Source organism: Castor canadensis, chromosome X, assembly GCF_047511655.1.
Source record: "Castor canadensis chromosome X, mCasCan1.hap1v2, whole genome shotgun sequence".
NCBI lineage: Eukaryota > Metazoa > Chordata > Mammalia > Rodentia > Castoridae > Castor > Castor canadensis.
This window is the reverse complement of record NC_133405.1, coordinates 35,708,364-35,720,458: the sequence shown is the minus strand read 5'-3', so window position 1 is coordinate 35,720,458 and position 12,095 is coordinate 35,708,364. Positions and strand designations below refer to the sequence as shown.

General features: G+C 42.1%; 1 protein-coding gene across 1 annotated transcript in view; it reads left to right on the top strand.

The window, feature by feature from the left end:
* The window catches only part of Slc25a43 (solute carrier family 25 member 43), a 46,517-nt gene that overhangs the window by 16,087 nt on the left and 18,335 nt on the right, over positions 1 to 12,095 (top strand). The window contains exon 3 of the mRNA XM_074064211.1: positions 411 to 583. Within this exon, the coding sequence (XP_073920312.1) occupies positions 411 to 583 (173 nt within the window). The remainder of the gene's footprint in view (positions 1 to 410; positions 584 to 12,095) is intronic.

The following is a 12,095-nucleotide window of genomic DNA, read 5'->3' as shown; positions in this document are numbered from 1 at the left end:
CCGAGAAGAGTCTCATACTAACTTTGCATGGGTCAACCTATAACCATGATCCTCCTTCCTCCACTTCCCAAGTGCCTGGGGTTACAGGCATGAACCACCATGCCTGGCTTGTTTTGAGATAGGGTCTTGATCACTTGTGCCCAAGCTAACCTCAATCTGTGATCCTCCTGTCTCTACCTCCCAAGCTGAGATTATATGGTTCTTTACAATATATTGATTTATATACATAAAGTGCACACACCTTTAATGAACCAGTTTGTGTATTTTGATAAATGACACAACCTCTCAGTTGGAGTAGTCTTAACCTGCCTGGAGCCCCTCTTGTTTTCTTTGCCTAATTCCCCAAGTCTTCATGTGCTCAAGCCAGTGCCCTCCCCAGATGGCAGCCTCTTCCTGATCTTGGTTTGCAGGTGCACTCCCGTTCTCTGCTGGCTCCCTTCTAGTTTACATGAACCTGGAGAAAATTTGGAATGGACCCCGAGACCGGTTCTCTCTCCTACAGAACTTTGCCAATGTCTGTCTGTCTGCTGCAGTAAGCCAGACCCTTTCCTTTCCCTTTGACACTGTGAAGAGAAAGATGCAGGTGAGGAGCAGTGGTGGCGGGTGGTGTGGGGGATGCCTTGAAGTGTTTGTGAGTGGGTAACCGCAGCAAAGAACACCAGCTTCCACCCAGTGATGCCAGTTTCCAGGGAGCTTGGGACTGTTCATGCAAATTCCAGCCAGTCCCACTTTGGCACTTCTGCTGCTGGCCTTAGGGTTGTTGATTGGAGCCCAAGCCCCTGCCTCATGTCTGTGCTCTAGATGAGACTCCCCTTTTCTTGCCTGTCTTCCTGGAAACATCACTATGGTTCTTCCTCCAATACCATCAGGGAGGAGAATGTAGAATGCAGCTCATCAACTAGCCCTCTCCTTGCCAGCTCCACTGTGACACAGTACTCTTGTTTGTCACTGGCCTTACCTTTATGAAATGGATAGCTAAGTCTGCAAAGAAGAGAGGAACTGTAGTCAGCAAGGGTCCGATAGTCCTTAACATCCTTGCTGTGAAGGTAACTGCACTTCAAAGCGGCGGCGTCCTGGTGGGAATGATCATGCATTGTCTGAGGTATTATTTGGGGAAACAGTATTTGCTCTACAGAGCACAGGCAAAAACCTAGAAGCAGAGGTTCCAACGTGAATAATTAGCTTAGCCTACAATAAGCCAACTTTTTTCATTGGATGTATTCATTATACAGGGGGAATTCATAATGACAATTCCGATTAAACTTACATTGTACATTAGTTACATCGCCCCCATTGTCTCTCCCCCTCAACCCCTCCCCACCCCACTTAAAGCAGTTGCGAGAGGTTTCTTTGTTCTATTCCATATAGGTATATGAAGTCCATCAACCATATACACCTACCTTAATCTCTGCATTCACCCTCCCTCCCACTAGTCCCCCCACACACTGTGCCTATTTTATAGTCCTGTCTTTTGTTATTAATATTTAAGTTGACGTTCAAAGGGGTGTCTCAGTGTATCCCTGCTGTGAGTACACTTTACTCTGGTTCGTTCAACCCCTTCCATTACTTTCCCTTACCACTTTACCTCCCACCCGCGTTTTTCAACAGCCTTCAATACACATCCTTATATCTTCTACCTTACAGATCTTATGTTTTATGATATTACTGATGTTCTATCATTCTCTTTTCCTTTCCCTGAGTTCCATGAGTAGTTCCACTATTACAAACATGTTCTACATCTGTGTTTGTATATGATCATGTTTGTTTTTGTGTATATGTTTATCTTTTGGCTCTATCTTCTTCGTATGAGAGAAAACATGCAACTTTTGTCTTTCTGAGCCTGGCTAACTTCACTTAACATGATATCCTCCAGTTGCATCCATTTACCTTCAAAACACTTGTCATTATTCCTTATGGCTGAATAGAACTTCATTGTGTAGATATGCCACATTTTATTGGCATATATTTTTATAAAAGCCAATTTTTATAAAAGAAAAATCAGACTGGTTCAAATAAGATTGGGGAATTGCAACCACATCTGTACATTGGGGGGAGACTCAGACTCCATGCAGGATTGAGGCTTTGCATCTTCTTCTAACCCTGCTCACTCCTGGGAAATTCCACTTCCATTGGCTTGCCTGCCTCCCTTGCCTCTTCTAGCAAACTCTAATTGAGACAGTCCATGTATTCCTGAAATCCTGAATGGAAATTGATTTGGGGTCAGTTCGTGCAATTTTAAATGGGTAGTCCCTGTTTTCTCACATGACTCTGACTTTTCCCTGTGCTTTCTCAGTGCCCCTCACCACTTCCCTTGCTTCCCTCCACAATATTCTTGGCTTGTCTGGATCATTGCTTCAGCACTAAGAAGCCTGAAGATACTGACTTATCAAAGCTGCCTTCAGACAAACGCACGTCATGATTATGTGCTACTCTGCCACTCCAATCCATAAACTTCTCGTCCTTCTGGGTTGTATTTTTCCTGTCCTCATTCAGATAAATCATTGTTTCATTGTTGCAACTATAGTGTAGGTGCAAATTTAGAGCCTACTTAGTACATGCCTATTTATAAAGAACATAACTTCTAATCTTAAAAGTAATGTACATATATTTTAAAATGTTTAATTTTATATTATGTATATGTGGCCACAATTTTTAAAAGTAGTATACATAACTTGCAGAAAATTTGGGAAATACAGAAAAGTACATAAAAGAGAACAATAAATTACTCATAGTCCAATACTTATAGGTTATAATGGTTAATAGTTTTTCTTCTATGTGTGATCATATGCATATGAATGTATAGGTAAATATACACATATATAAGATTTTACAAAATTAGGTTAAGACTATATATAAAATTAGTATCCTGCTATTATATAATGAATATTGCTATTTTTCACCTATTATATAATGGATATTGCTTCAGGCCATTAAGTAATTAATTACCAAATAATATTCCACCATATGGATATACCAGAAATTGTTAACAATCTCATTTTTTTAATATTAAGGTCATTTCTAATTCTTTTTTTTTTTTTTGGTATTGTGTCTTGAACTCAGGGCCCACACCTTGAGCCATTCCACCAGCTGTTTTTTGTGAAGCGTTTTTTTCAAGATAGGATCTCGTGAACTATTTGCCCTGGCTGGCTTCAAACTTCCATCCTCCTGATTCTGCCTCCTAAGTAGCTAAGATTACAGGTGTGAGCCACTGGTGCCTGGCCCATTTCTAATTCTTAAGAATAGTAACATTGTAATGAAAACCCTTGTTATTATCATATCTGCGATAATACCCATAGGCTATATTCCTAGAAATTGACTTACCGATCACAAGACATGAATAATTCTCAGTCTCTTAATGAAATTTGCACTCCAGAAATTTGTAGGTTTACATTTCCATAAGCAGTAAAAGAGAGTGGCTCATCTTTGAAACTCTAACAGACATTAATTATTGTCCCTTTTTAGGTGATTGTGAGCCTAATAGCTGAAAAATGGTATCACATTGTTTTAACTTGAATTTCATTGTTTATAAGTAGGGTTGCATGTTTTTAATACATCAGTTGGTCCTTTGCATTTCTTTATAAATTTTCTATTTATGCCCTTTGCCTGTTTTTCTAGGATATTCAGCTTTTTCTGTTGATTGGTGAGAAGTCTTTACATATTAATGGCATTAACACTTTGTCATCCATTGTACATATTTTTCCAGTTTGACATTTGGCTTCTAGTGCTATGTATGTATTATTTTGTTGTTTTGTTGTATGTACTTTTAAAACTTTATCCTATTATGTCTACTTGTTTTGTTTCTAACACTGCCTTTCTGCTTAAAAGATCTACTGCTTCCCCAAGAGTCTGCTGTTTCATTGCTGGGGATGGAGTCCAAGGCCTTGCACATGCAGAGCAAGCAAGCACTCCACCTCAGAGCCAGTCCCCAGCCCTCAAGCCCACGTTCCCATGATTCTGCACTTACATGTCCTTTAAATCATTTTTGTTATAATTTTTATACTTAACACTTTAATACATTTGGAATTTAATAGTTAACCAATTGTTTAAGCACCACTTTTGAGTAATCTTTCCCTTTTCCACTACTTTGTGATGTGATTTTTACCACATACTAAATATTTATATATTTTTCCTATGTGTCTATTTCTGGGTTGTGTATTCTGTTCTGTCCATCTGTCAGACTGTTCTTGTGCCTATGTCAGTTACTATAGCTTTATAAAACCTTTATTGCACCATTTCCTTCATTATTCTCAGTCATTCGTTCTTCCTGGTGAACTTTAGAATTATCTTGTGCTTGAGGTTTGAATTAGGTTAAATTATAAACTTGGAATAATTTATGTAAAATATTCTGTCTTTTCTTCAGGAGTACAGAATATCTCTCCTTTAGCTTCTTCTTTATTTAGGTTGAACCACATGAAATTTCCATATCCAACCTTTTGACACATTTAAACAGCAATTTCCTGTGTTTCAATGCTTTCAAAAGTCATTTCCTTCACATGGTATTTATTTTCTTTCTAGGGAAGATACTTTTTTTTGAGGTGCTGGGGATGGAACCTAGGTCCTTGCCCATGCTAGGCAAGCACTCTACCACTGACCTTCATCCCCATCCCCCAAAGATATTTTCTTTAAAACAAAATAAAAAAAAACCCAGAGCTGGGCATGGTATCTCATGCCTGTAATAATCCTAGCTACTTAGAAAGGAGAGATTGTGGAGGATTGCCATTCAAGATCAGCCCAGGCAAAAAGTTAGTAAGACCCCATCTCAACCAGTAAAAATCTAGGTGTGTTGGCACACACCTGTCATCCCAGCTATCCAAGAAGTATAAAAAGAGAATCACAGTCCAGGAAGGCCCAGGCATAAATTTGAGACTCTATTCAAAAAATAGCTAAAGCAAAAAGGGACTGTGAGGTGTGGCTCAAGTGGTAGAGCACTTGCCTAGCAAGCTCAAGGCCCTGAGTTCAAACCCTAATACCACCAAAAAAAAAAAAGCTGGAGAGAAGTGAGTATCATATGCTCATTTTTACAAAATTCTGGCTCTAAGGATTTCTCTTATTGCCAGGAGTATCTCTCCAGAACTTTCTGCCACCGCTTATAATTTCATGTTACTTCTGCAGAATTTGGTGAGCTCAGATTACTCCTGATGGGCCTGTCCAAAACCAAGGCCTTGAGACCTGCCGGGTGTAGCTAGTCATAAGAAAGGGTTTCCAATGAAGGTCAGTGACATCCCAGTGTGGGGCTGAGGGTTTTCAGTCGTCTCCATAAATCTTTATCTTTCCTTTCTCTTCTTTGGCGAATGTAAACAACACTACATTCTACACTAGAATATATCCTTACCAAACAATCTGCCATAATCCATGGTAAAATACACTAGAAGTCGGTATTGAGGGTAATTCTGATCCTCTTTTCTCTTGTATGAGAACCTTCTGGATAATGCATACATAGACCTTCAAGAAGCAGCTTTCAAATAAATGCAAACTCAACATGGCTAAATCCAAAAAAGGTAATTGTGCTGTTTTCACAAAATAGTGTCTAATTATGAGTAACATCATAATGTCATCCAAAAATAGAGGAAGTAAATCTGTAGGGTTTTCAGTCAAAGTGTTATTTTTCATGGGTTAACAAACATAATACCTTAAAATTAACCACCAAGACAGAATCACAAGCTGCTTTTAAATGCAAACATGGCATTGCCTCATCTGGCCATTAGATGTCGCTGTAGTAAATGGAGCATGAGCACCACCACAGACTATTGGAGTCAGCAGCTCAGTGATCACTGTGCAGTTAACAACCTCAGAATCCCAACTCAAAATCCATCTTCAGTTGGAAAATAAGTGACCTAGAGGCAACAGGAAAACCCTAAATCTGTTGTTTTTCCTGCAAAGCGCACAATCCAAATTCATCAAGAAGACAGAACTTTAAGAACAATCTGTCCCCACTGGAGCAGGCAGGTTTGCCAACTACATCTGTCACTAGGGACCTTGACAGGGCAGTCACACTGCTGTGACCTAAGCACAGTTAATGGTAACATTTGCATTCCATTGTGGTTTTCCCCATGTCGTAGTGCCTGACGTGAAGCAAATCAACAGCAGGTGTCTGGTGGATAACAGGGAATTTTTCCCAACTCCTACACTGACTGGCTGCTTTGTCTGAGTGTCTCAGTCTCCTAATACTCTTTTACACACACACACACACACACACACACACACACACACACACAATCTGTTTAATGCCATATCAGGTTGGAACTCTTTTGAACATTAATGACACTAATCAGAAGTCTTGTTTAGCCACCTGCACCCTCCTTCACCAGGCTTACACTCATATTATTCCTTTTTTGTCTTTCTTGCCTTGGCTCCTGGCTAGAGAATGAAGAGGTAAATAAATTATGCACGTGCATGTTTTGATAGAATATTTCTGGTGGGAAAGGGGCGGATGAGGCCTGTATGCACAAATGGAATGAGGCACCCCCTACCCGATGTGTTTTCACAGACCTTAACACCACTGTGCCTGAAATCCTCTTCACACTCCCATGCATTTTAGCCCAAGCTCTTCCAGGTACAGCCTGGCCCTTTCATCTGTATCTCCCATAACTGGCCTAGATCCTGGGCCAAAAGAGACTGGCAGCACTTAGTGTATTAAGAAAACAAGTAGGATGGGGAAAATATTGACAATGATTAATGTGATTAATATGTAGGTCCCTAATAAGGACCATGGAGCCCTGAGAAAATAGGTCTGTGGCAGGTGTATGTGGAGGAGGGAGTGGGACAAGCTGGGGAGCACTGCCCTGGAGAGCCAGGGAGCAGCTGAGAATGGGGGGAGCCTTGGAGCCTAGTAGGCCTTCTGAAGGAATCAGGAATGAAATGAAGCACTAGGCCCAAGTGCACCACCCCTCCCCAATTCTGCCCAACACTCTCCCCTGTTGTCCGTATTAGGTGTTTTAGTTTCACAGAATATAAAACCAAGTGTCAGTCTGTTGCTTTAGACCTTGATGGACTTTGACCCCACCACAGCTCACAGGTAAGCAGAATTGGGCCAGGTCAGCATTTGAACTGAAAACACATATGATGAAGGACAAAGGTAGTACCCAAGTGGCACAGCTGACTAAGCAGAACACATGTGGTCACTGAGTAAACAGAGGTCCCAACCTGCTCAAATAGACTCCACATCTAACCAAGATGGTCACCGCCTTGAGCAGCCTTTGCTTAACTGGACACAGTCACTTCATTCGTCCCTCATAATTTCTCCTGTTCCAATCTGCATCTTCAGCTCTGACCATGGCTCGCATTTCTCACAGCCATTTGGCCATCACATCTCCACTGTCACCTCTCCTCCTAAAACTGTCTTCCCAGGGTTTTCCATTTCAATGTCATCACTGCCCCAGGCACCCAAGCTGGAAATCTGAAGTTAGATTTGACTCTTGGCCTTCCCCTCACTCAGCCTGAAGCCCATTTGCTTCCTCATGCCTAATTCTCCCACACTGGTCTTTTTGTTAGTGCCCTCTGCCTCAATCTAAGACCTTATCCACTCACCTCTGCTACAACAGTGTCTTCTGTTGTACAGAACAGCATGATCATAAGCATTGAGCAGGCTCTGTGCTAAATGATTTATGTTCATTATCTCATTTAATCTTTACAACAACCTTATGAAGCGGGGACTGCTATTGTTATTGTTAACAGATGAAAAAACTGAAGCACTGAAAGTTTCCATACCTTGTTTTGCAATGTAATGCTGCTTTTTCTTGCACACCTACCATCCAGTAACTGAAATAGGACATAAACCCAGTTAACTTACCTCCAGAGTTAGCACTCATTTCAGTCCCCCTCCTCCCACAGCCCAGCCCATGAGCTTCTGCTGGATTAATTTTCTTAAGCTCTGCCTGTGTTAGTCCTTCTTTATTATTGCCCTTAGAAAATAAAAACCGAGCCCTTGGCCTGGCATGTCTCCCTTACCAACTTTGTCGTCCTCATTGCGCAGAGGCCCTCTATGTCAGGAGCTGTAAAATCAAATGCCTGTAGAACTCAGAAGCAGCATGAAAAGGAGAGCTTAGGGAACCCAGTTAGCATGTGCTCCACCCCTGCACTATAAGCCTTCAAATACATTCTGAACCCTCATGGCTTTTGAAGGCATTCTCATCAACCTCACTGTGCTCAGGAAATGTGCTTAGCATTTAAATATGGATAGCAGAAAGGAGTAAAAGGAGCCAGTGAGGCAGCAGCAAACTACAAGCTCCTCTTCTCCAAAGGATGGATGTCATTTAAAAATGCAGGCCCAGTTTCCAAGGGAGCCTTAATTCGTGATTTTTATGTAAAATCTCCCCATTTTTTAGGGTGTCAAATAAAAAATACTGATTGAGCAAAACAAAACATGCCTTTTTAAGACTCCTGCTTTATCCAGGCCTCCAATTCCAGCAAAGTGATCTTAGTTTGCCTCCCCTAGGCCCTGAAGACCAAGTGTATTTTACATTCCAGTTACTGGGCCTTCATTCCCGTGGCTACCTCTGCCTCAGCATCTCTCCTGTCTCCTTAAGGGCTCCATTGAGTTTGCTTCAGGAGCAGTATCTACTGCTTTTGTTTGATAAATGTGTTGGCTTCTTCTACCCCCAAAACAGGTATTTTGTCAAGGTGGTTAAAAGTAGATGTTTGGGGCTGGAGATATAGCTCAATGGTAGAGCACTTGCCTAGCATGTGCAAAGCCCTGGGTTGATCCCCAGGCCACGAAAACAAACGAGTAGATGTTTGATCCCTGTGGAACAAGAGTGGAGTAGGGCAAGAGAAGCTGACAATGTGCTCTATCCATAACTACAGATGCTGGGTTTTCATGGACACTGCCACACCCACAGGCATACTTACTTTATTCTAAGAGTGTTGTGGGTGAATAACTCCTTAAGAATAATGCTGTCAGCCTTTGCATGTGCCCTTTGACCCCGCCAGTTTCCTTTCCATAGCATCTCTCCATGCCCCAGCTTTTCCCATCTCAACATCATTGCTCTGCTGTCTCTTCCCGTCAACACCACCTCCTGATGTCTTCTCTCAGCTTCCCACACAGAAGTAGTATCCAACCCTTTTCAATGTCCTTAGTACAGTCTTGGTACAGGTTGAGCATCCAAAGTCCAAAAATCTGAACTCCAAAATGTTCTAAAATCTGAAATTCTGAGCATCAACATGATACCACCAGGAAAAATTCCACACCTGAGCTCATACGAAGGATTGCAGTCAAAATGCAGGCACACTAAAAATTACCTTTGTGCTATGTAAGCAATGCATATCTGAAACATAAGTGAAACATGTTTAAACTTGGATCCTATCCCCAAGATATCTCATTATGTATATGCAAATATTCCAAAATCAAGAAATATTGGGCTGGGGATGTAGCTTAGTGGTAAAGCACTTGCATAGCATGCACTAAGCCTTCCTTGGCTTTGATCCCCAGCACTACAAAAAAAAAACAGTGGAATATATATGGGTAATTTAAAGCTGGGCATGGTGACAAGGCTATAATTTCATCACTCAGGAGGCTGAGGCAGGAGAATAAGGAGTTGGAGACCAGCCTGGGCTACATAATAAGATCCAGTCTCAAAAAAAAAAAAAAAAGCAAGAAAGTGAGAGAGAGAAAGAGAAAGAAATATGCAAAAATCCAAAATCTGAAACACTTCTAGTACTAAACATTTCAGATAAGGGATACTCAATCTGGGTATCTCTTTTTTTGGTAGCACTGGGGTTTGAACTCAGCTTCATGCTTGCTAGGCAGGCAGTCTACCACTTGAGCCACACTTCCAATCCATTTTGCTGTGGTTGTTTTGGAGATAGGGTCTCATGAACCTTGAACCATGATCCTCCTGACCTCAGCCTCCCAGGTAGCTAGAATTGCAGGTGTGAGCTACCGGTACCAGGCTTGTGAGCTCTCTTATGGCCCGTGTCACATGCTGTCTTGTCTTGTAAACTTTTTTTTTTTTTTTGCAGTACTGGGGCTTCAGCTCAGGGCCTTCACCTTGAGCAACTCTGCCAGCTCTTTTTGTGATGGGTATTTTTGAGATAGGATCTCACCAACTATTTGCCTGGGCTGGCTTCGAACCTCGATCCTCCTGATCTCTGTCTCCTGAGTAGCTAGGATTACAGGCATGAGCCACTGGTGCCCGGCTTGTCTTATAAACTTTGTGTCCTTGTTTTCTCCAAATTGTAAGCTCTTTGCCTATGGGAAGTGTGCCTTACACATTTGTATATCCCCACAGCATGCAGTCTCACATAGAAGGCACTTGATTCTTGTTAAAAATGAATGTAGCTCAGGATGGGATTAGATCTCCCAGTGAAAACAGAATTAAACCTTAGCTGCCAATTAGAGAGCCCTATGTCTGCATTGTTGTCTCTACCCAAGCTGAAGGTAAAAACACTCAAGCCTGCCGCCTCCCCAGCTTGCTGCCCAAAGGAAACCTCTGCTTGTCCTGACAATGTCTTGTCTCCCATCTCCTACCCTGGCAATCAGGGTCTCTGCAGCTCAGGGCAAACACGGGAGCAGTCATGGCAGGCAAATGTGCTAAATGGACAGGAATAAAAACTCTTCACACCATTTTCATTTACACTTCTCTTCATTCCAGCCCCCCTCTCCCACCACCGCTTTGTATAGTGTCTGGCTGAAATGCTTGGCAAATCAAATTGACAGTCCTGTGTTGCTTTCAGTAAATGTGACCAGATCTAAATGAATGTACATAAATCTGTGCTCTTTGGGGAGAGGCTTGTGTCAGGTAAACATGGGGATAAACCATATTGGGGGAGGTGATGACAGGAAGGCCTCCCCAGAATTAAGTAATTATAACAATATAACAGCTATCATTTGTCTGTCAGTTAATCTGTACAAGGCAGTTTGGGGTTTGGGTTTCCCCCTCCTTTTCATTTAGGGTTTGTTTGTTTGTTTGTTGGCAGAACTGGGGATTGAACTCATGGGCCTGACACTTGCTAGGCAGGTGCTCTACCACTTGAGCCACGCTTCCAGACTTTTTTGTTGTAGGTAATTTTTTAGATAGGGTCTTGCTTTTTGCCTGGGCCAGCCTGGAACCACAATTCTACCTATGCCTCCTGCATAGCTGAAAACATGTATGTACCACTATATCTGGCTTATTTGTTGAGATGGGTGGATGGGTGTGGCTAATTTTTTTTGGCGGGGGTGGGGGACGCTGGCTGGCCTTGAACTACAATATCTGACCTGATTTCTTTTTTTATTTCTTTTCTTTGTCTTTTTTTTTTTGGTGGCACTGGGGTTTGAATTCAGAGCCTTGTGCTTGCTAGTCAGGCACTCTACCACTTGAGCCATATCCCCAAGCCCTTTTTGCTTTAGGTATTTTTCAAATTGGGTCTCACATTTATTCCTAGGTTGGGCTAGACTGCAGTTTTCCTAATTTATGCTTCCTACATAGCTGGAATGATGGGCACGCAATCATGCCTTGCTTTTATTGGTTGAAATGGAGTCTCTTGAACTTTTTGCCCAGGCTGGCCTGGAATCTCGATCCTCCTGATCTCTGCCTCCCAAGTAGCTAGGATTACAGGAACAAGCCACTGAGCCTGGCTCCAGTCCCCTATTTCTTAACCCATTTAATCTTCTTTATCAATTCTACAAAATAAGTACTATTATTATTCCTATTTTATAGATGGGGAAACAAGGCACAGAGAGGGTAAGCCACTTACTCAAGAGTCACATGGCTAGTAAGTGGTGGAGCTGAGACTTGAACCTGGGACTCTCCTTCCTCAGGCCTTTGCTTTATTCCCCAGGGATACAAGGGTTTGTCCCTAGATGCTAAGTAATTGGTTGGTTTTGGTGTTAGTTCCCTTGTCCCTGATGTGGTAATAAAGAGCTGAGGGAGAAATAAGCCGAAGTTGGAGAACTGGGAGCTCACAGCCTCAGTGAAAGAGGAGCTGAGAAAAATAAGTGTGCAGGCTCCAAAACTGACAGGCTAGAGCCTCATCTTAATCCTCAAGGCTGCCACAAAACAATATCAGCAGAAATGCATCTGGGAAGTCTAAGATCAAGGCAGATTTGGTGTCTGGTGAGGACCTGCTTCCTAGTTCATAGATGACACCTTCTTGCTGCATCCTCCCTGTAGCAGAGG